Here is a 21,565-nt window from a genome sequence, read left to right as displayed (position 1 = left end):
ATTTCACAGAAGACAATGTTGAAAAAGCACTCACGGCAATCTAAAACCATCTATCTATTGGACGAGATGGAATATGCCTACTTCTTAAAAAGCTATCCACGCCATAGCAAACCTCTAAGCATAATCTTTGAAAAATCTTTCAGGACCAGCCTTGCCTAACCTATGGTCACAAGCACAGTCATCCCAATCTTCAAAAGGGAGACCCAAGCCTAGTTGAAAGTACAGGCCAATCTCCTTATGCTGCGTCACCTGTAAAGTCATGGAATCAATTATTAACCAATCCATCATCCTCACTTAGAGACAAATAACCTACTCTCAATAAACAATTTGGTTTCAGAAAAAAGCTATCCTGTAATCTGCAACTCTTACACTGCAAAAACATATGGGCGACACAACTCGACCAGGGCAAAGCAATGACGCAATCTACATAGACTTCTGTAAAGCCTGTGATTCAGTGGTACACGACAAACTACTCCTAAAAATAAAATCCTATGGTATCTCTGGACAACTGAATAACTGGATAGAAGCATTCCTGTCAAACAGACAACAAATGGTCAAAATTGAGCGTCCTATCAAATCCAGTACCTGTCAATAGTGGTGTCCCCAGGCAGCAGTGTTCTAGGACCAACTCTCTTCATACTCTACATAAATGACCTCTGTGATCATATTAAGAGCAATTATGCGTTCTCTTCGCTGATGATGTAAAGCTGTTCAATACCACCACAGACAATACTGCTACCCTACAAAAGATCTTGACTATGTATCAGAATGGTCAAAGAAATGGCAACTTCAAATCTCAACAAATAAATGCTCTGTCTTACATATTGGCAAAAAAAAAATCAGAAAATAAAATACAAGCTGAATAGTCAAGATCTTGTTGATGATCCAAGCTCTGTAAAGGACCTTGGAATACTCACCTCTAATGATCTGAGTGCTAGAGCCCACCATGCAACTACATAGCCAAAAATGCATTAAGAGTTAGTTAACCTAATCCTACAAAGCTTTTTCTCTGGTAATATCACACTACTGACCAGAGCCATACAAAACATTTGCTAGACCAATATCAATACAGTTCATCAGTCTGGAACCCACATTACGTATCTGATATTAGCACAATTGAGAAAGTCCAGAAATATTTCACAAGAAGAGTTCTCCCTCCTCTACTCGTTAGTAGAATACCTTATGCCACCAGACTTGAAATTCTAGAACTAGAAAACCTTGAATTACGCCGGTCTTCGGTCTGACTTAAACATGGTATATAAAATCATACATTGCAATGTCCTACCTGTCAATGAATACTTCAGCTTCAACCATAACAACACAAGAGCACACAATAGATACAAACTCAAAGTTAACCGCACCAAAACTTGATTGCAGGAAATACGACTTCAGCAATAGAGTGGTCAATGTCTGGAATACTCTACCCGACTCTGCCAGTTTCTTCCCCAAACCCAAAAACTTTAACCTTAGACTGTCTACTATTGACCTCACCCCTTTCTCCTAAGAGGTCTGTAGGGCGTGCATATTAAGCACCAATGTGCCTACCGTCCCTTGTCCTATTGTTTCTCTTATTCTTTTATTTTTCTTTATATGTACCCATTTCATGTATTCACAACTATGTATACACTTATACTTGTTATCTTGTAAACAATTGGCAAATCAAATAAATAAAAAAATAAAAAAATAAAAATTTGTAAACCAACCGGCACACTGTATGTATACATATGGAAGATGGCTTGATGTTTTTATGTTTTGTTTGTTTATGTTTGTTTTTTAAAACCAATAAAAACTTAAATAAAAAAAAAAGATGCAATGTTTTAGAAAGATATGGAGACAGAAGAACTAAATACTCCCATCTGAAGAAATGAAAATATGTATGGCTCTACCCAGGTTGTTAACATTCTAAGCACAGTTCGGAGAACCAGTTGTTAGAATAAATTACTGGCGTAATCCTGTAAGGAAGGCAGGACAAGAAACATTCTAATGTTATGCTTACAGAAACTGCTAACCCTTATTATATTCTTGGCAGGACTAGACTTCCTGTCTCCAGGAACCTTCTGTGAGATTTTTTCCCCTTCAGCTTTGCTGGTACTTTGCTTGTGTGGAGTGACCATTCAAAGTTACAATGGCACTGAAAAAAGTGACATGACAATTTTTCACCCAACTGTTGCAGCATCCCTATAGTCATGAGAGGCAAGGGGAGGAGATGTGTGCCTCGATGTGAGTGATGATTGAGTTGGCCACGCCCAGCCAATAACATGACCATCAAGCCACGCCCACCAACTTAGTCACGCCCACATAAAAATTGAATCCCCCCTGGCTCTATCTAATTCTTCATTTTCAATTGAGAGTTCACGATCAAACAGTGAGTCCATCAGAACTTCACAACAGACCTCCAAAGCTCTGCAGATGTGAAAGAATGAGACCCTAAGCCTAATTCAAATTAAGAAGAACCAACAAGACTTGGAATATCATGCGAACATACAACATATAAACTTACAAAAAACCCACCCTAGTATTTCATAACAGCTGACTGCATTTTTGGAACTTCAACACCTTCCTTCGATGTTCATGCAACTCATTTTCTCAGCCATCATTTTGGAAGGAGTTCTTCAGATCTTATCCACTGCATTCTCAACCTAGTTGAAGATCTTGGTACAACTCGAACAAAATTTCAGTTTTGAGAAAAGAAAAAAATCTATCTACTAACATCTACTAAATTGCCCAAGACTGAACATCATGGTAAAATGCTACAAAAATCAAATAATTTAAATAGCCATCAATAGTTTTCTTCTGCTACCAGTATTTCTGCAACAGAATTGGTAATTTATGGCAGTCACTAGCAACAATACAATTTTCCCAGTTACAATCTGTACTTTACGTACATGGGCACCAAAGCTCAGGGGGAAATTCAATAGTTCTTTCTCAACATGTTCACAGTGTTGGAATTAGTCACTGAGGAGGCAATTATAAATCTTCCCAAAAAAATAAATCCAATGAGTGAGTTCAATGGTCCTTTAACTATTGAATTTTATTGTTGAGGGTTATATATTGTTTATGATTTGTGAGTGTTATGATTCAATATTGCATATTCATCTCTCTTGCAGATATTATCTAGTTGGGGGAAAAGCAAAAGAAATTACACTAAGGCAAATAATATAAACATGAGAGATTCTCTCTGGATTTCTACTTAGACATTTGGAAGGAGAAATTTTAAACCTTGCATAGAAATCCAGGAGTATCGCTGAGAACTCACTCTATAATAGTTCCTACCCTAGTAGCTTCCTTTGGTTGAAGAAATTAACTGCTAACATTTTTAAATACAGATATCAGATAAAGGAAAGAAGTACCCTCTATCAAATGTTTATTTATCTAATAATTTAAAGTATTTTATATACCTGCCCCCCTGATATATGACAACATGAGAATAATCTGTAGATATTGATTTCTATGTTTAGAAGGAAAAATGTACAGCAATGCATGAAATGTCTTTCTTGTTGAGTCAATGAAAGTGTTACAACATGCACTAGAAGCTGTAGGGAGATCTCTACATAGTCAGAACTAACTCAAAGTGGAAGTGCTCCAGTTAGATTAGCTCATTAGCTCAAGCACCTGGCTACATAAAGAAAAACAAACATTTATTTATTTATTTATTTTATTTTTTATTTATTTATTTGATTTGCCAATTGTTTACAAGATAATAAGTATAAGTGTATACATAGTTGTGAATACATGAAATGGTACATATAAGAAAAATAAAAGAAGAATAAGAGAAACAATAGGACAGGGACAGTAGGCACGTTGGTGCGCTTATGCACGCCCCTACAGACCTCTTAGGAAAGGGGTGAGGTCAATAGTAGACAGTCTAAGGTTAAAGTTTTTGGGGTTTGGGGAAGAAACTACAGAGTCGGGTAGAGTATTCCAGACATTGACCACTCTATTGCTGAAGTCGTATTTCCTGCAATCAAGTTTGATCAGCTGATTAACTTTGAGTTTGTATCTATTGTGTGCTCTTGTGTTGTTGTTATGGTTGAAGCTGAAGTATTCATTGACAGGTAGGACATTGCAATGTATGATTTTATATACCATATGCTTAAATCAGACCGAAGACGGCAGTAATTCAAGGTTTTCTAGTTCTAGAATTTCAAGTCTGGTGGCATAAGGTATTCTACAAACGAGTAGAGGAGTGGAGAACTCTTCTTGTGAAATATTTCTGGACTTTCTCAATTGTGCTAATATCAGATACGTAATGTGGGTTCCAGACTGATGAACTGTATTGAGTATTGGTCTAGCAAATGTTTTGTATGCTCTGGTTAGTAGTGTGATATTACCAGAGAAAAGCTACGTAGGATTAGGTTAACAACTCTTAATGCCTTTTTGGCTATGTAGTTACGCAGTGGGCTCTAGCACTTAGATCATTAGAGGTGAGTATTCCAGGTCCTTTACAGAGCTTGGGTCATCAGCAAGATCTTGACTATTCAGCTTGTGTATTTTATTTTCTGATTTTTTTTTGCCAATATGTAAGACAGAGCATTTATTTGTTGAGATTTGAAGTTGCCATTTGTTTGACCATTTCTGAGTATAGTCAAGATCTTTTTGTAGGGTAGCAGTATTGTCTGTGGTATTGAACAGCTTTACATCATCAGCAAAAAGACCACTCAGCCCCAAATGAAGTTTATCCTTTTCTGGGTTTCCATGTCCAAAAGGATTCATGGTGCCCTTTGATTCTCTTCTCAATCATGTTTGCACTCACTCTTTGTGGAAATTCTCTGATCATCTTGGCGGTGATCATCAACCTTCAACTGCACAAACCCATGTACTGGTTCCTCTGTCATCTCTCCATTCTGGACATGAAGTCTTCTCAGCTGTGGTGTGGTTCCCAAAGTGATTGCAGGGTTCAGTTCGAGAGGGAAGATCATTTCCTTTCCTGGACTGCATTACACAAGCATTCTTTTTTTAACACTGTAGTCGGGTGGTGTACAGAATCCTTTCTTTACATTGTGATGGCTTATGACCTTCTTGGCCATTTGTAAACCCTCTCCACTATGGCAACATCATGAGCTAGAAAGTCTGTCTCATCCTCTCCTTGGGTACCCTAATTGGAGGCAGCCCCAACTCTGCATTTCAGACATTTCTCACTCATTTCCCATGCTCATCATCCCCATCTTCAAAAAGGGAGACCCCAGCCCTAGTTGAAAATTACAGACCAATCTCTTTATGCTATGCGTAACCTGTAAATCATGGAATCAATTATTAACCAATCCATCCTCCTCCTCTTACATGAAACAAACTAACCTACTCTCTAATAAACAATTTGGTTTCAGGAAAAAGCTATCATGTATTCTGCAACTCTTACACTGCAAAAACATATGGACTACACAACTCAATCAGGGCAAAGCAATGGACACAATCTACATAGACTTCTGTAAAGCCTTTGATTCAGTGGTACTACGACAAACTATCCCTCCTAAAACTAAAATCTTACAGTATCTCTGGACACATGAATTACTGGATAGAGGCATTCCTGTCAAACAGACAACAATGGTCTAAAATTGGGACGTCCTATCAAATTCTGTACCTGTCAACAGTGGTGTCCCCCAAGGCAATGTTCTAGGACCAATTCTTTTCATACTCTACATAAATGACCTCTGTGATCATATCAAAGAGTTCTCTTTGCTGATGATGTAGAAAGCTTTCAACACCACAGACAATACTGCTACACTTCAAAAGACCCTGTGACTATGTATCAGAATGGTCAAACAAATGGCAACTTTAAATCTCCAACAAATAAATGCTCTGTCCTACGTAGTGGCAAAAAAAAAAAAACAGAAAAATAAAATACAGGCTGAATAGTCAAGATCTTGTTGATGATCCAAACTCTGTCAAGGATCTTGGAGTACTCATCTCTAATTAGCTAAGTGCTAGACCCCACTGTAACTTTATAGCCAAAAGGCATTACTAGATTTGTTAACCTAATCCTATGTGGCCTTTTTTCTCTGGTAATATTATACTAATAACTAGAGCATACCAAAACATTTACTAGACCAATACTCAAAATGGCTGTTCAACTCATCAGTCTGGAACCACATTACATATCTGATATTAACACAGTTGAGAAAGTCCAGAAATATTTCACAAGAAGAGTTCTCCACTCCCTCTACTCATTGCAGAATACCTGTATGCCACCAGACTTGAAATTCTAGACCTAGAAAACCTAGAACTCTGCCACCTTCGGGTCCAATCTAAGTATAGTATATAAAATCATACATTACCCAATGTCCTACCTGTCAATGAATACTTCAGCTTCAACCATAACATCACTAGAGCAAACAATAGATACAAACTGAAGGTTACTTGCACCAAACTTGATTGCAAAATACGACTTCAGCAACAGAGTGGTCAGTGTCTGGAATACTCTGCACCTGACTCTGTGGTTTCTTCCCAAACCCCAAAAACTTTAACCTTAGACTGTCTACTATTGACCTCACCCCTTTCCTAAGAAGCCTGTAGGGGGCGTGCATAAGTGCACCAACGTGCCTACCGTCCTGTCTTATTGTTTCTTTTTTTTTTTGCTTATATGTAATTGACAAATAAAAATAAAGAAATAAAATAAATAAACATCATCTACATTCTTATTGGCCTCTTACACAACTTCATTTATCTTCTTCTGTCTAATTCAGTCCCCTCTTTTCAATAGCATCACATCTGTGGACCATTTGAATCTGATGTTTCCAGATAGGCAGTTACCTTACAATTGGATTTTGGACTCCCTTACTATGAAGGTTAGTTTGGATGGAAGTGTGATAGCAATAGCACTTGACATATACAGTTTCATATAGTGCTTTATAGCCCTCTCTAAGTGGTTCACAGAGTCAGTCTATTGCCCCCAATAAACTGGGTCCTCATTTTACCAACCTTGGAAGGATGCAAGGCTTAGTTCAACCTTGATTCAGTCAGAATCGAGACTCCTGGTAGTGGTGAGCAGTTAGCCTGCGATACTGAATTTTAACCACTGAACCATTATGGCTTTAATGCATTTCCTGATATGTATTTCTCAAAGATTAGAAAATTTGACATTCAGGGTAACTACATATTCTCTAATAAAAACATCAAATATTTGGACAGACAAACTTGTATATGATTCCATTCTTTGCTTAAACCAGAATTTTCTCTATTACAGTTGGAATATTTGGGAAGACACATTTCTTTGTATGTCCTAATACTCATTTATCGAGTTTGTAGCCCACATTTCTTTCCAGGTGTCCAGAAAGCTGCCACGAAGCAACAATATAAGATTCAGCAATATTACCTTTTATAGTGGAGAAACAGCTATTAGAAAATGAAAGGCAAAATTTTATTATTGTCATTCATGAAAATGGTGTCTGATTTATTATATTAAAAACAAAAATAAGATGATTCAATTTACAGTAACCATGGGTGCATCTTTGGCAGAACTAAAGAACCAGACCTTCCTGGATCATTAAGGTTCAATATTGACTTGATGGCACATGTTCACATATTGTGGCAATGGCAATAATCACACCCACAATAGAAGTCAAGATAGTGGCTTCCTTGTTGTATCATGTGATTGCAGCTACTATGTTGACCTTTAGGATCAAACCTGAAAACCCAGTGTCAGGCACAAGCAACCAGGAACAGGAATTGAGTTCTATGCATTTCAAATGTATTACATGTTACCTATACACAAGAATCTGATCAACTAATGGTCAAGATCAATTGCCATTCAGATACGAATCAATGGAATTCATGGAGTGGACTAAGGTCTCTTGTGGGAGCATAAGCGACTCCACCTGATGGTGCATTTGATCCTTCTGTTGGGCTCCAGCCTGGTCATCTCCTACAACACAGATACGAGCCACGATGGCACAGTGGTTAGAATGCAGTACTGCAGGCTACTTCTGCTGACTGTTGGCTGCCTGCAATTTGGCAAATCAAATCTCACCAGGCTCAAGGCTGACTCAGCCTTCCGTCCTTCAGTAAAATGAAGACCCAGATTGTTGAGGGGAAATATGCTGACTCTGTAAACCACTTAGAGGGGCTGTAAAAGCACTGTGAGAACTGTATATAAGTCTGAGTGCTATTGCTATCACAGGAATGAACATGATGGATCCTTAGAGATAACTTTTGTTATCATTTTTGCAACTATAAATTCATGCAATAGCCATTTTCTTTGTCCTTTTGTTTGTACTGGAAACAAAACCACCAAAATCAACAGGGCATTTTCCAAATCAAAATTAACATAGAATCATGTAGATTCAGATGAGAAATAATGTTCAGCCCAAAGGAAGTTCTCTGGAACAAGGCCAGATCACATACATTGGAGGTTTGTTTTTAGTATAGCATACCCAAGAATAAAGGGACACAGTGGTTTAGTGGCTAAGATGCTAAGCTTGGCATTCAGAAAGGTCAGCAGTTAGGCAGTTCAAATCCCTAGCACCATGGTATGGAGTGACCTCCCATTACTTGTCCCAGCTTTTGCCAACCTAGCAGTTCGAAAGCATATAAAAAATACAAGGAGAAAAAAAAGGGACCACTTTGGTGAGAAGGTAACAGTGTTCCATGCACCTTTGGTGTTTAGTCATGCCGGCCACATGACCATGCAGACATTTTTGGACAGCTCTTTGGTTCTTCAGCTTTCTCTCGCGGAGATGAGTACCGCCTCCTACAGCCAGAAATGACTAGCACGTATGTGCAAAGGGAACCTTATCTTTACCCAAAATTAACACGTATCCCTGGGTTTCTTCCTAAAAATACATAGATGTATCCAGAATACATGAAACAGTAAGATCTACTTTATCACTATGACTTTTGATGTTTCACAACTTGGACAGATAACCACACTGCCCGAGTTAGGTGAAAATCAATCACAAAAGAAGATAAGATGGATTGTGGATTTCAAGATGAAGACAACATTATCATTGATCAAGGTGGAAACTAAAATTCTAACTATGCATTTGGAGGATGGGAAAAGGTAATCCTAATGGAAAGGCAAGAAAATGATTAACAGTCAATTCTGCAGTAAAAAAATTGAATTGTGAATTAATTCCCATTGGAAACAGAAGGATCATAACTCACGGCTAATCATCTCTTTGATTACTATGTATGCAAACTTTCAAACTTACCAATTGTTTGAAAGTAATTGTTCCCCAGTGGACTTTCTGGCAATCATAATTGCCTTTCTCTTAAATCAGTAATATTTAAATAACATGTCCTATCTCTAGGGACTAAAGGCAGACTGTTCTCTGAAGATGCCATATTTTTAAAAGATATGGAAACTGAGGTATCTAATGCTCCTACCTGAAGAAATGAAGTTATGTGAGTCCGCCTAATTCTTCACTTCACACTGAAAGTTCATATCAAGCAGGAATCCATCAAAACTTCACAATCAACCTCCAAAGCTCTTTGAATGGAAAAGAATGAAAACACCTATTCCTAATTAAGAAGGCAGCTGAAGATTTGGAATATCATATTAACTCATACCATATAAGCTTAAAATAAGCTCATTTTCAAAACTGCTGACTGCTTTTCTGGAATGTCAACACCTAGCAATTCAGTCTTCCATTTTGTAAAGAAGTTCTTTTGGATCTTTTCCTATATTCTCAATCTGGTTGAAGATTTCCTTGGTAGAACTCAAAATTGCAGTCTCTGAAAAGAAAGATCATCTGCTATCCTTAAATTGGCCAATGGAAACTCAATGGCATGGAATAAAGCTAAAACTCAGAAAGCAAATCGCCTAAATACATATCCACAGCTTCTGTCTGCTACTCTGTGACTGCATTAGCAATTTGTGTCAGTCCCAACAAAATATATTTTCACCAGTTGTAATCCATTTTACATCAGCCACCACAGCTCAGAGGGAAGTCAATAGCTTCTTCTCCAACATGTTCAGAACATTGGAAATGGTCCCTGAAATGCAAGTTATGCCCCTCAAAAGAATAATCCATTGAGTGGAGTTCAAAAGTCTCTTTAGTGCTATGTTATGATCTATTGTTAGGATTTGTAAGTGTTATGGTTGAATATTGTTCCTTCATATCACCTGCAGGCTGTAACAAGTTGAAAAGCAATGTTATAATAAGCCACAGGATCTCTGTGGTATACTAATCAGTCATTGGGAGGGAGAGACTTTTCAAACTTATATATATTCAGGATTGCTAGAGACAACTCACTAATTAAGTGACTCACTAAATCCTGTCAGAGCTGATGAAGCTTCTTGGATGAGAAGTGAAATGTCTTCAAAAGAAAAACCAAGAAAGTCCTGTTGCCTCCTGAAAAATCCCCTTTGGGCCACTAGATAATTGTTCCACCTAGAGATACTTTTCAAGGAGCTTCCCTTTATTAGTGAAATGGACTGCTCACTATTTGATAGATGAATATGAAATAAAGGGGGAAACGGTAGCTTTTTCTCCATCACATTGAATATTTATTAATTTAAAAGCTTTTAAATGTGTTTTCTACAGTGGTACCTTGACATGTGACAGAATGAGGATGATGTGATATTGTTTTCTACATCTGAAACAAAAGCACACAGCAAAGTAAGTAAACTCAAGTCCTACAAAACACACAGAAACTGTGAGACACATCTATCCGGTAGAAACAAACTTCAGGCAAAATGTTCCATTTGATTGGCTCATTGCTCAAAGACCTGGACGCATATAAGAATAAGTGACACATGGAGTGTTCCAACCTATCAGCCCCCAACGAATTTATCCTCTCCGGGTTTCCATATCCACAAGGGTTCAAACTGCCCTTGCTTCTCTTCTTCTCAATCATGTTTGCACTCACTCTTTCTGGAAATTCACTCATCATCTTAATAGTGATTTCGGACCTTCAACTGCACAAGCCGATGTATTGGTTTCTGTGTAATCTCTCCATCCTGGACATGACCTTATCAGCTGTGGTGGTTCCCAAAGTTATTGCAGGATTCAACGTCTTGGGAAGGGTCATATCCTTTTCAGGGTGTGTCACCCAGGTATTCTTTTTGAACATTGTTGGGTATGCAGAATGTTTCCTTTTCACCGTGATGGCTTATGACCGCTTCTTGGCCATATGTAAACCACTCCATTATGGCAACATTATGAGCTGGAAATTGTGTCTCATTTTCTCCCTTGCTACCATAATTGGTGGGTGCCTCCATGCTACCTTTCAGACATCTCTCACCTTTCATTTGTCTTATGGGGAGAATAACCATATTGACTATGTCTTCTGTGATGTTCCACCTGTCCTGAAGTTGGCTTGCAGTGACATACATTTCAAAGAACTGATTATCATCATTGACATGGGCTTTATAACGATGACCTGCTTTCTCCTCATCCTAACATCTTATGTTTACATCTTCACAGCCATTTTGAAGATCAGTAGCAGTGAAGGATGGCAGAAAGCTTTCTCTACTTGCTCTGCCCATCTTACTGTGGTGTGCCTATTCTTCCTGCCTGTGTTCTATCACTATTTGAGGCCAGTTTCTCAGGAATCCATGGATAGTGTGTTAAGCATGTTCTACACCACCATCACACCTTTGTTGAACCCACTAATATATTCCCTTAGGAACAAGGAGATAAAAACTGCTCTCCTGAAACTCTGGCGTTGGAATCCAGACTAGACAGCAGCAGGTAAATCCAAGACATTTTAGATTAAACAAACAAACAATGATGAACAGTCATAGTTTTTCATTATATTTTATCTATTGTATGTCTGCACTCAAATTTTCTACTGACCACTGTTAAAAAATAGATATAGAGGGTCAAATTGCATGGAAGGCAGAGGATGACTAAATATCTATGGAGATTCCCAGTCATCCAAGTCATGGTTATTCCAAAGATGCTTTTTTCAAAAGGCAACTAGACTTTCTGGGGGAAGGGGTTTGAAGACATTTCACTTCTCATCCAAGGAGCTTATTCCACTCTGACTGGATAGTGGAGAATGCTTGATGATCCAGTCATCCAGTCAGAGCTGAAGAAGCTTCTTGGATGAGAAGTCAAATGTCTTCAAAGAAAAATAAAAAAGTTGCCTATTGAAAAAAAAAGCATCTTTGAAAGAAAGCAGAGGAGCTGAATAGAAACATTTTATTAATTTTATTTATTTATTTTTGTCAATTGCTTATAAGATAATAGGTATAAGTAAAAACATAGTTATGAATACATGGATACATATAATAAAACATTGGTGCGCTTACTTAATAACTTTTTCTGAATGTATTGGCATCTGTTTGTCTCATGCTGTATGAATGTCTTTGATATAGCGCCTTCCCTAGTCAAATGGCAGATATAACGTAATTCTTTCTCTGGAAATTCTTTCTCTGCAAATACAAGAGGGCGTGCATTGTTTCAAATCACACAATCTGTTTTGTGTGTAATCACTTCTTTCTTAATTATGGGGTGAATGACTTGCTTTGAGGTACAAAGTAGTAGATGTCAGCCGTGGAAACCATATTTTACTTGGAAGTTTTGAGGCTGCCACATTTGGTGCCTGGAAATTTGAGAGGGGGGATTTCACAGAGAGGTGGAAGATTAGACTCAACAACATTCTTTCTTGGAAAGTCAAGGACATGTTACTCTAGAGTAACATGGAGTGGAGAGGAGTGTCTGGAGAAATGTCTTCAGTTGGGACAATGTTTTGTTTGGGCCATGTGATGGATTGCTGGGTGCAGGGGATGAATCTTTTATTTTCTCTTGGGGAGGGAAAACCCAGAACTCTCAGATTTAGGTTTTCCCCAGATGTGCCAATATGACAACTCAAATAAAATGGAACTTTGAGAAAATGATTGTCTCGGAGTTTATTGGTTTGGAGTTGGTTAGTTGGAATGCTGACAGTGGAATCACTAGTTGGTCCTCTTATGTTCATGTGGTTTCCAAGAAAAGATTGAACAGATGGTCAGGAAAGTATCTGAGATGTAAGCAATGCTGAAGGAAACCTGAAGTTTGCTGACCACTCATTCCCATGCGATGTTGCTAGCTGCTCTCCTAGAGAGGTCCTCATCCAACCAGAATTTCTTCATAGAACTTCATGATGTCCTTCTTCAGCCAGTTTCAATTAACTTTGCTGACATGGAAAAGAAGGAACTCCATCAAACCATCCTCCCCACACCATGTCTCTTTATGAGATGTGATATGTTTAAATCTTTCTGGACTGCTAGCTGGGATTTTTCTGTCTCCTGCAAGGTCTATTACTGAAGGGATGTCAATTAAGGCACTTAGGAAAAACAATCAGAGAGGGAAAAAATAATTATTTAACTAGTTTTTATTGGAGAGCTTGTACATGACTATGAGTTATAGAAGAAAAAAGTGTCTTTAAAAAAACAAGAAAAAAGCAACACATATATACATAACATCCTCCCTAGATGAATGTATTATACTAATTAGCATTCAACTAGGGAGGATATTATGTACATATATTTTTTAAAAGACACTTTTTCTTGTTAAGGCCTTTTTAAATACGTTTGCATTTTGTATTTTAAGCTTCTTTGAATAAAGTAATTTTTTTCAAATAAAAAAAATACTTAATAACTTTTTCTGAATGTATTGGCATCTGTTTGTCTCATGCTGTATGAATGTCTTTGATATAGCGCCTTCCCTAGTCAAATGGCAGATATAACGTAATTCTTTCTCTGGAAATTCTTTCTCTGCAAATACAAGAGGGAATTCCTCACATTCATCATCATCATGATGTAAAAAAGATGTTGAGACTCTAGAAAGAGTGCAGAGAAGAGCAACAAAAATTATTAGGGGACTCAAGGACAAAACATATGAAAAATGGTTGCAGGAACTGAGTAAATCTAGTCTAATAAAAAGAAGGACTAGGGGAGACATGATAACAGTGTTCCAATATCTCAGGGGCTGCCACAAAGAAGACGGAGTCAAAACTATTCTCCAAAGCACCTGAAGGCAGAACAAGAAGCAATGGATGAAAACTAATCAAGGAGAGAAGCAACTTAGAACTAAGGAGAAATTTCCTGACAGTTAGAACAATTAATCGGTGGAACAACTTGCCTCCAGAAGTTGTGAATGCTCCAACACTGGAAGTTTTTAAAAACATGTTGGATAACCATTTGTCTGAAGTGTCAGGGGTTTCCTGCCTAGGCAGGGGATTAGACTAGAAGACCTGCAAAGTCTCTTCCAACTCTTATTCTATTTTAGAATAGAATTCTATTCTGTTCTAGTCAAGCTGTTCAATTGATTAATTGTTCTTAATGTGAGGAAGTTTCTCCTTAATTCTAGGTTGATTCTGTCCTTGTTTAGTTTCCACCCATTGCTTCTTTTCCTCCCTTCTAATGCTTTGGACAATAGGTTGACTCCCTCTTCTTTGTGGCAGCCCCTCAAATATTGGAACACTGCTATCATGTTACCCTTTATCCTTCTTTTTATTAGAGTAGCCATGCCCAGTTCCTGCTACAGTTCTTCATATTTTTTAGCCTCCAATCCTCTAATCATTTGTGTTGCTCTTCTCTGCATGATTTCCAGAGTCTCAACATCTTTTTAATAAAATAAATAGCCACAAACAATTCAATAATAAAAATTTTAGTGGAGAAGAATGGAGGGAAAATCAAAAGCATTTTTTTTATGCATGGGAAGTGTTATTCAGTGTCAATTTGTTATATGAAAAACAGAAATGAGGTGACTCAATTATAGTGACAATGGGCGAAACAATGGAAGACCTGAAGAACCAGGCTGGACACAGATCCTCTTGAAGAAAATCAATCTGTCTGCTCATTAAAGCCCAATATGGACTTGATGGGTCATGTTCAGCCATTATTCTATGGCACCGAACAAGAATGTCCCCAAGAAAAATCTAAATGATGGCTTTCTTGGTCTTATGTCATGTGATTGCAGACAGCATCTTGACTTTTTGAATGCCCCAGCAATCGGTATATAAGGTGGACCCTTATACAGAAAATCATAAAATCAGGGGAAAATGGAAAGCAATACATGTCCAGTCATATAAATAGCAATAGCACTTAGACTTATATACCACTTCAAACACTTTAATCTGGGTCCTCATTTTACTGACCTCGGAAGGATGGAAGGCTGAGTCAACCTTGAACCTGGTGAGATTCAATTTGCCAAATTGCAGGCAGCAGCAGCAGTCATCAGAAGTAGCCTGCAGTTCTGCATTCTAACCACTGTGCCACCACAGCACTAAAACACAAATCATAAAGATTTATTTATTTCAGATTCCTAGTAAGGTAACACCTGCTCATGTTTCAAGAGAGATATAAGCTTGCATTAATCATGAAGATTAGTGGTCCTTGCCATTTTTGTTACGATTTTTTGCAACTATAAATGCATTCAATATTCCTTTCCCTAGTCTTTTTGTTTTCATTGGAATTGTAACTACCAAAACCAACAGGGAATCTTCCAAAGAAAAATTAACAAAGAATCATAGAAGCAAGTGAAAAACAATATGTAATCAAAAGGGGAATATTATTTTACAGGACAGGGTCATATATATAGGGATGCATTTTTAGTATTGCATATCTATAAATTAACTGAATTTCTTGCTAAAAACATGCATCATATCCAGAGCATGTCATGAGATTATAATATTGGTTTTATTCATATAGCTGGTAATGGTCCATGACTAGAGTAGTAAGTCTAGATTAGTGTAACAGAAGCATAAGAACAAATCAGGAAAGAGACAAGATGGATCATGGATTATAAGGTGAGGACAACATTATGGGAATTAAGGGAAAAACAGACATTCAATTTTCGAGAAGGAAAAAGATAATCCAAATAATAAGGCAGAAAAATGATGAATAAATTAATCATTCTAAGTATTGATTTTTTTATGATTATGTGTGCAAACTTTCAAACTCACCTATTGTTTGAAAGTAATTGTTTCCCAAGGGAGTTTCTGGCCAATTTTAATTGCCTTTCTCCTAAATCAACCATATTTTAAAATAATGTTTATTAACTCTAGGGAATAAAGGCAGAACATTCACTGAAGATGCAATGTTATAAAAAGATGTGGAAATGAAAGAGTCTAACTGCTCCTACCTGGAGATACAAATACATACAATTCATTGCAGTGTTCCAATATCGGGGCTGACACAAAGAAGAGAGGGTCAAACTATTCTCCAAAGCTCCTGAAGGCAGGACAAGAAACAATGGATGGAAACTAATCAAGGAGAGAACCAACCTGGAACTAAGGAGAAATGTCCCTACAGTAAGAACAATTAACCAGTGAAACATCTTATATTTTATTATTTATTTTATTTTGTCAAGCAATTATTAGATAACAGGTATAAGTATAAACATGGTTATGGATACATGAAATGGATACGAATAAGAAAAAAAGAAACAATAGGACAGGGACAGTAGGCACGTTGGTGCACTTATGCACACCCCCTACAGACTCTTGCCTCCAGAAGTCGTGGGTGCTCCAATACTCTAAGTTTTTAAGAAGAGATTGGACAGGCATTTGTCTGACCTGTTATATGGTTTTCTGCCTGAGCAGGAGGTTGGACTAGAAAACCTCAATGATCCCTTCCAACTCTGTTATTCTTTTATTCCGACTGCCTAATTCTTCATTTCACATCTTCACTTCATATCATACAAGAGATCATAAGATCTTGAGAACAGAAATCAAAATATTTCTAGATGTATCTCACAATAATGGAATTACTTTTTTAAAAAATTGCAATTACATTTGTTGGGATTTTTGCAATTAATTATATCAACTGAAGTTTACAGAAACAGAAAGTCTGAAAACTTCCTTTCTATGCTCAATTCAGGATTCATCTTGGAGCAACTAAAATACATTGCTGTCCATTAAGAGAAAGTTCATCTGTTTTCCTTGAAGTGCTCAGTGAGTCTTCCAAACAGAAAGAGAATTAAAAGTTACAAGGCTACAAGTTAATAAGCAAATAATTCAAAAACTCCATCAGGATTTTCCACTTACTCTTCCAGGAACAGCATTAGAAATATTGTCATTTCTACTCTTCCAGTCAATTTCACTCCAGCAAATATCGCATTTGGGGGAGAAATGAATTAAATCACTCCTTCCCTGAGATTTTATTTATTTAATAATTTATTAGAGTGTTAAACCACAGAGGGATTCTGAGTGGTGTATATTGTACAAAGTATAATGTTGGAATAGATAAGTGAAGTATATAATAATGCTAAACAAAATCTATTCTCCATGCTGTGTAATCGATGAATCTTCGGGAATTTCAACATAGTAAAAGGTATACTAGGCGAATGCAAATTGTTTTCTTCATGGTCATTTGAGGATACACATTTTTCAATTTGTATATGGACTATATATGTGCGTAAGAGATAAAAACATGGTTTGGATCCTGTCCATCACATTTTCATATCAAAAATTTCCTAACTAATATATAGGAAGAACTGCATGATTTCCATCACCAAGGTTATTTGTTTCTAACTCCATACCTCTGTTTTCTCTTGGGTTGATGGAAACTTAGCTTCTATCTTTTTACTATCAAGCAATTTCTAACTAACATATAAACAAAATCTGATTTCTCCTACCCAAATAAAAGAACCTCAATTCCAAATACTTCTGTTCTCTATCAGGTTAATGAGTAAAGGAGAATGTTCCTGTTACTTTCTTAGTGGCCTCTTCTCAAGGAGATACCTTGCAAACATTTTGAAGCCTGGTCTTTCTCTGGCATTTTTTCTCAACCTGCTGTTGATAGTGCCTCTTTCAACAGGCCAACCTTTTGGCTAATGTTTGCTAGTGGGAGGAAACTCCCATTGTTCATTGTCCAGAGTCAAACAGGATCAGTAGATTTAGGTGAGCAGATTTAAATAAGACAAAAGCCATTAGGTGTATCCCATTTGCAGCTCAAATAGGATGAGTTATAGCCAATCAACAGATCAGTCAAGGAGAAGAAAATCCTGCTAGATCATTCAAGATAACATTCCTAAAAGAATTACAACCTAATTTCCCCAACCTTATTTAAATCTGCCGATGTAAATACTGGTTAAATACTAAGTAAATAGTGCTTTTAACATTACAATATGTTCTCCTTTTCAGTTCTTATTTTTTTCCCAAATTACATAGAATTTTGGGGTATAAGGAGTATTTCTCCTTCACAAGTCCTGACTGAGCCCTAGACTAGACTTTAGAAGTTTGAAGAAGAGATTTATTTTCTTTGCCAGACATTACTTCTTTCAGGAACATCATTAACTCTGAAAAACAACCCCAGATTTTGAGAGGGAGCCTTTTTCAGATTTGTTAAGAGAACTGAAGAATCTTCCAAATTGTGTTAAAGTTATAAAAAGCAATCACAGATTGTAACTTTAAGGGAAGAGAGCTAATAATATATTGAACAAAATTACTGAGAAACGACTGACTAGCAGCTCCACCAAAGATATCCAGAAGATTTTTTTTTTTTAAATAAGGAACTTGTCTTACTGCTCAATGCTGTATTTCAATGGATATGAAAACTGAAAAATAAACAGCTCTCTCTTCATCATGCTGAGAAGCAATGATGTGATATAGATTTATATGTCAAAGGAAGAGTTGACTGGTGGGCATGATCTTCTTAGAAAATAATTGCAATATCTGTAAAATTTAAGTATGCTGTCAACCAGTGGTGGGATTCAAAAGAATTTATTACTGGTTCTATGAGATAGTTCTTCACGCAGCATTCAAAATACACCAATTTCAAGTATGAAAGCTTACCTTCTAGGGCAGCCCCAGTAAGTAAAACAGCTGAGGGGCTGGAATCCACAGTGCCACACGAATCAGCTGAGCTGAAAAACGTGGAAATATAGGACAGGATTGGGTGGGAGCAGGTGGGCAGGGGCAGATGATCGTTGGAGCTACCAGTTTGCTAGAACCAGTCCGAACCAGCAGCATCCCACCACCGCTGTCAATGCCCTCTCACAAGTAGGAACTAACCCCCTTTGCTCAACAGGTTGGATAATTGAAAACAAAAATCCCATATGGAGTGTCCAAATCAAACAGCCCCAGATGAATTCATCCTCTCTGGGTTTCCCTGTACAGAAGACTTAAAGGTCCCCTTTGTTATCTTCTTCTCAATCATGTTTGCACTCACTCTTTGTGGAAATTCTCTGATCATCTTGGCAGTGATCACCAACCTTCAACTGCACAAGCCCATGTACTGGTTCCTTTGTCATCTCTCCATCCTGGACATGGCCTTCTCAGCTGTGGTGATTCCCAAAGTTAGTTCAGGATTCAACCAGCAGGAAAAGATCATTTCCTTCTCAGGGTGCATCTCACAGGTATTCTTTTTGAACTCAGTTGGGTGTACAGAATGTTTTCTTTACACCGTGATGGCTTATGACCGCTTCTTGGCCATTTGTAAACCACTTCACTATGGCAACCTCATGAGCTTAAAAGCCTGCATCATTCTTTCCTTGGGTACCATAATTGGAGGGACTCTCCACTCTGCCTTTCAGAGCTCTCTTACCTTTCATTTGCCTTATGGAGAGAACAACTATATTGACTATATCTTCTGTGATATTCCGTCCATCCTGAAGCTGGCTTGCATTGAGATACATGTTATAGAAATGGTTATCATCATTGACATGGGCTTCGTGACAATCATCTGCTTTCTCCTCATCCTAGCATCTTATGCTTACATCATCACAGCCATTTTGAAGATCAGTAGAAGTGAAGGACGACACAGAGCCTTCTCCACTTGCTCTGCCCATCTTACTGTGGTGGTCATATACTACCTGCCCTTATTTTCTCGTTATTTGAGACCGGCTTCTCGGGACATCATGGAGAGTGTTGTATGTGTGTTCTACACCACCATTACACCTCTGTTGAATCCCATAATATACACACTTAGGAACAAAGAGATGAAAACTGCTCTGGTGAAACTCTGGGGTGGGAATCCTGAGTAGATAGCAACAGGTGTGCACCATGTATTTTTTCTCAAGTTTAGATGACCAGATGTGAACTCCAATTTACTTTACTATGTGGATCTGCAGATGAGAATAGGAAGAGAGACCAGAACTACAGTATCTATTAACTAATTTGTAACTCAGCCAGGATTTGATAGTTTTATAGATTATGTGAATAGAATAGAATAGAATAGAATAGAATAGAATAGAATAGAATAGAATAGAATAGAATAGAATAGAATAGAATAGAATAGTTGGAAGGGACCTTGGAGGTCTTCTGATCCAACCTCCTGATTAGACAGGAAACCCAATACCATTTCTTTATATTTTTTAAAAAATTCTGTTTATCTCTTGCATATCTGTGTATATTTCCACTTTTTATGGTTGTTTGAATCAGATGTATACTAAAATACGTTCACTTTGGAATAAAATTTGTTCTTCTATTATTCTTTTATTGTTTAAAAGGGAACTGTAACAAAGTATATTATCAGTTTTGGAAATATTATAGATAATTCTGTTTCAGTAAAAAAATATTCAGAAATATTAATAATGAAACAGCAGTCTGTGTGTTTGAAAGTTTTGTAGATTATGCCAATATTTTCCTGAGATTCCAAAATTTACTCAAACACTGTCTATTTACATTGTGTTCTGATTGAGTCATGCTGAGGTCTCTGATCATCTAACTTCCTAAGCTTTTGGAGAGAAAATATCTTATGAGGACTTCCTTGATGATCTTCATTTAAGGAAAAGAGTCCTTCTGAACCAATGGGATGGTCCACATCTTTGGACTTGTTGATTCTGGCTTTTGGTAGGATTCAAATGTTTTTACTACCAGTTCTGTGAGCATGGCTGGGTGGGAGTGGCAGGGGAAGGATACTGTCAGCTGGTGCTCCATTCAAAATCCAAGAAAGAAATACTTAGACTCCATTATTTAGAGAAAAGATATCTTTTACTGGAAATCAAGTGGTAGCCACAAAAGAATTCTGAATCTGAGAAAATGAGCACGTAAATCACATATACAAAGTGATGGCAATGTTACCACCCCATATAGTTCAATTGGCTCATTCAATTAAAAGTTGTGTATATCATCATGTGGGCATCTCCAGGTGGTGATGAGGCCTCTGTCCATTGACTTTAACATATTTTGATAAAGAGTTGCAGCTGCACATAGAATAGGACAGAAGCCTAAGCAAGAATCTATCCCCTGCCCCAGCTTATACAATTCTGTTTTGTAACACCTCCAGCTCACTTCCCATAAACATATCCCCCCTCCTCCCCCCGTTACTTATGACAGCCAAAAGATGCCAAGCAAAGGGAGAAAATCTTGAAGGTTGACATTCGGCCCTCCTGCAAAAGAGACATTAGTCCTATAAAAGATAAAAATAGAAGGTAACAGAAAATATACAGGTAACACCATAATACTATTTTTTAGGGTTTATCAGGATATTTAGTATGAAATGCCTTGATAAGCTTAGGAGCTCTAATGTCCTTATCATTCAGACTGGGAAGGAGGAAAATGTTTCCAAACAATCAAATATTGGAGTCGACCCCTTTGTTTTTGAGAATCCAAAATTTCTTTAACTTCAAAATGTTGTACACCTTCAATTAGCAATGGCACAGGGGGATTGACCTGAGTTGGAGATATGTTCAGGTTTTAATAAACTAACATGGAAAACAGGGTTGATCCATTGAAAGGTTTTAGGTAATTTCAGTTG

The 21,565-nt window shown here is 37.3% G+C and overlaps 2 protein-coding genes across 2 annotated transcripts; both read left to right on the top strand.

Moving 5' to 3' along the window:
- The first annotated feature begins 10,690 nt into the window (after window positions 1–10,690).
- LOC113425744 (olfactory receptor 10G6-like) lies at window positions 10,691–11,617 on the top strand. The gene has a single exon (XM_026687992.2). The coding sequence runs from the start codon at window positions 10,691–10,693 to the stop codon at window positions 11,615–11,617; it is 927 nt and encodes a 308-aa protein (XP_026543777.2).
- Window positions 11,618–18,923: 7,306 nt separating this feature from the next.
- Window positions 18,924–19,850, top strand: LOC113425745 (olfactory receptor 10G6-like). The gene has a single exon (XM_026687993.2). The coding sequence runs from the start codon at window positions 18,924–18,926 to the stop codon at window positions 19,848–19,850; it is 927 nt and encodes a 308-aa protein (XP_026543778.2).
- The last annotated feature ends 1,715 nt before the right edge of the window (window positions 19,851–21,565 follow it).

Source organism: Notechis scutatus, chromosome Z, assembly GCF_049901735.1.
Source record: "Notechis scutatus isolate UNSWTSFEM ecotype Mainland chromosome Z, rNotScu1.2, whole genome shotgun sequence".
Classification (NCBI taxonomy): domain Eukaryota; kingdom Metazoa; phylum Chordata; class Lepidosauria; order Squamata; family Elapidae; genus Notechis; species Notechis scutatus.
The sequence above is the reverse complement of the archived record's forward strand: the minus strand, read 5'-3'. Positions and strand labels throughout refer to the sequence as shown.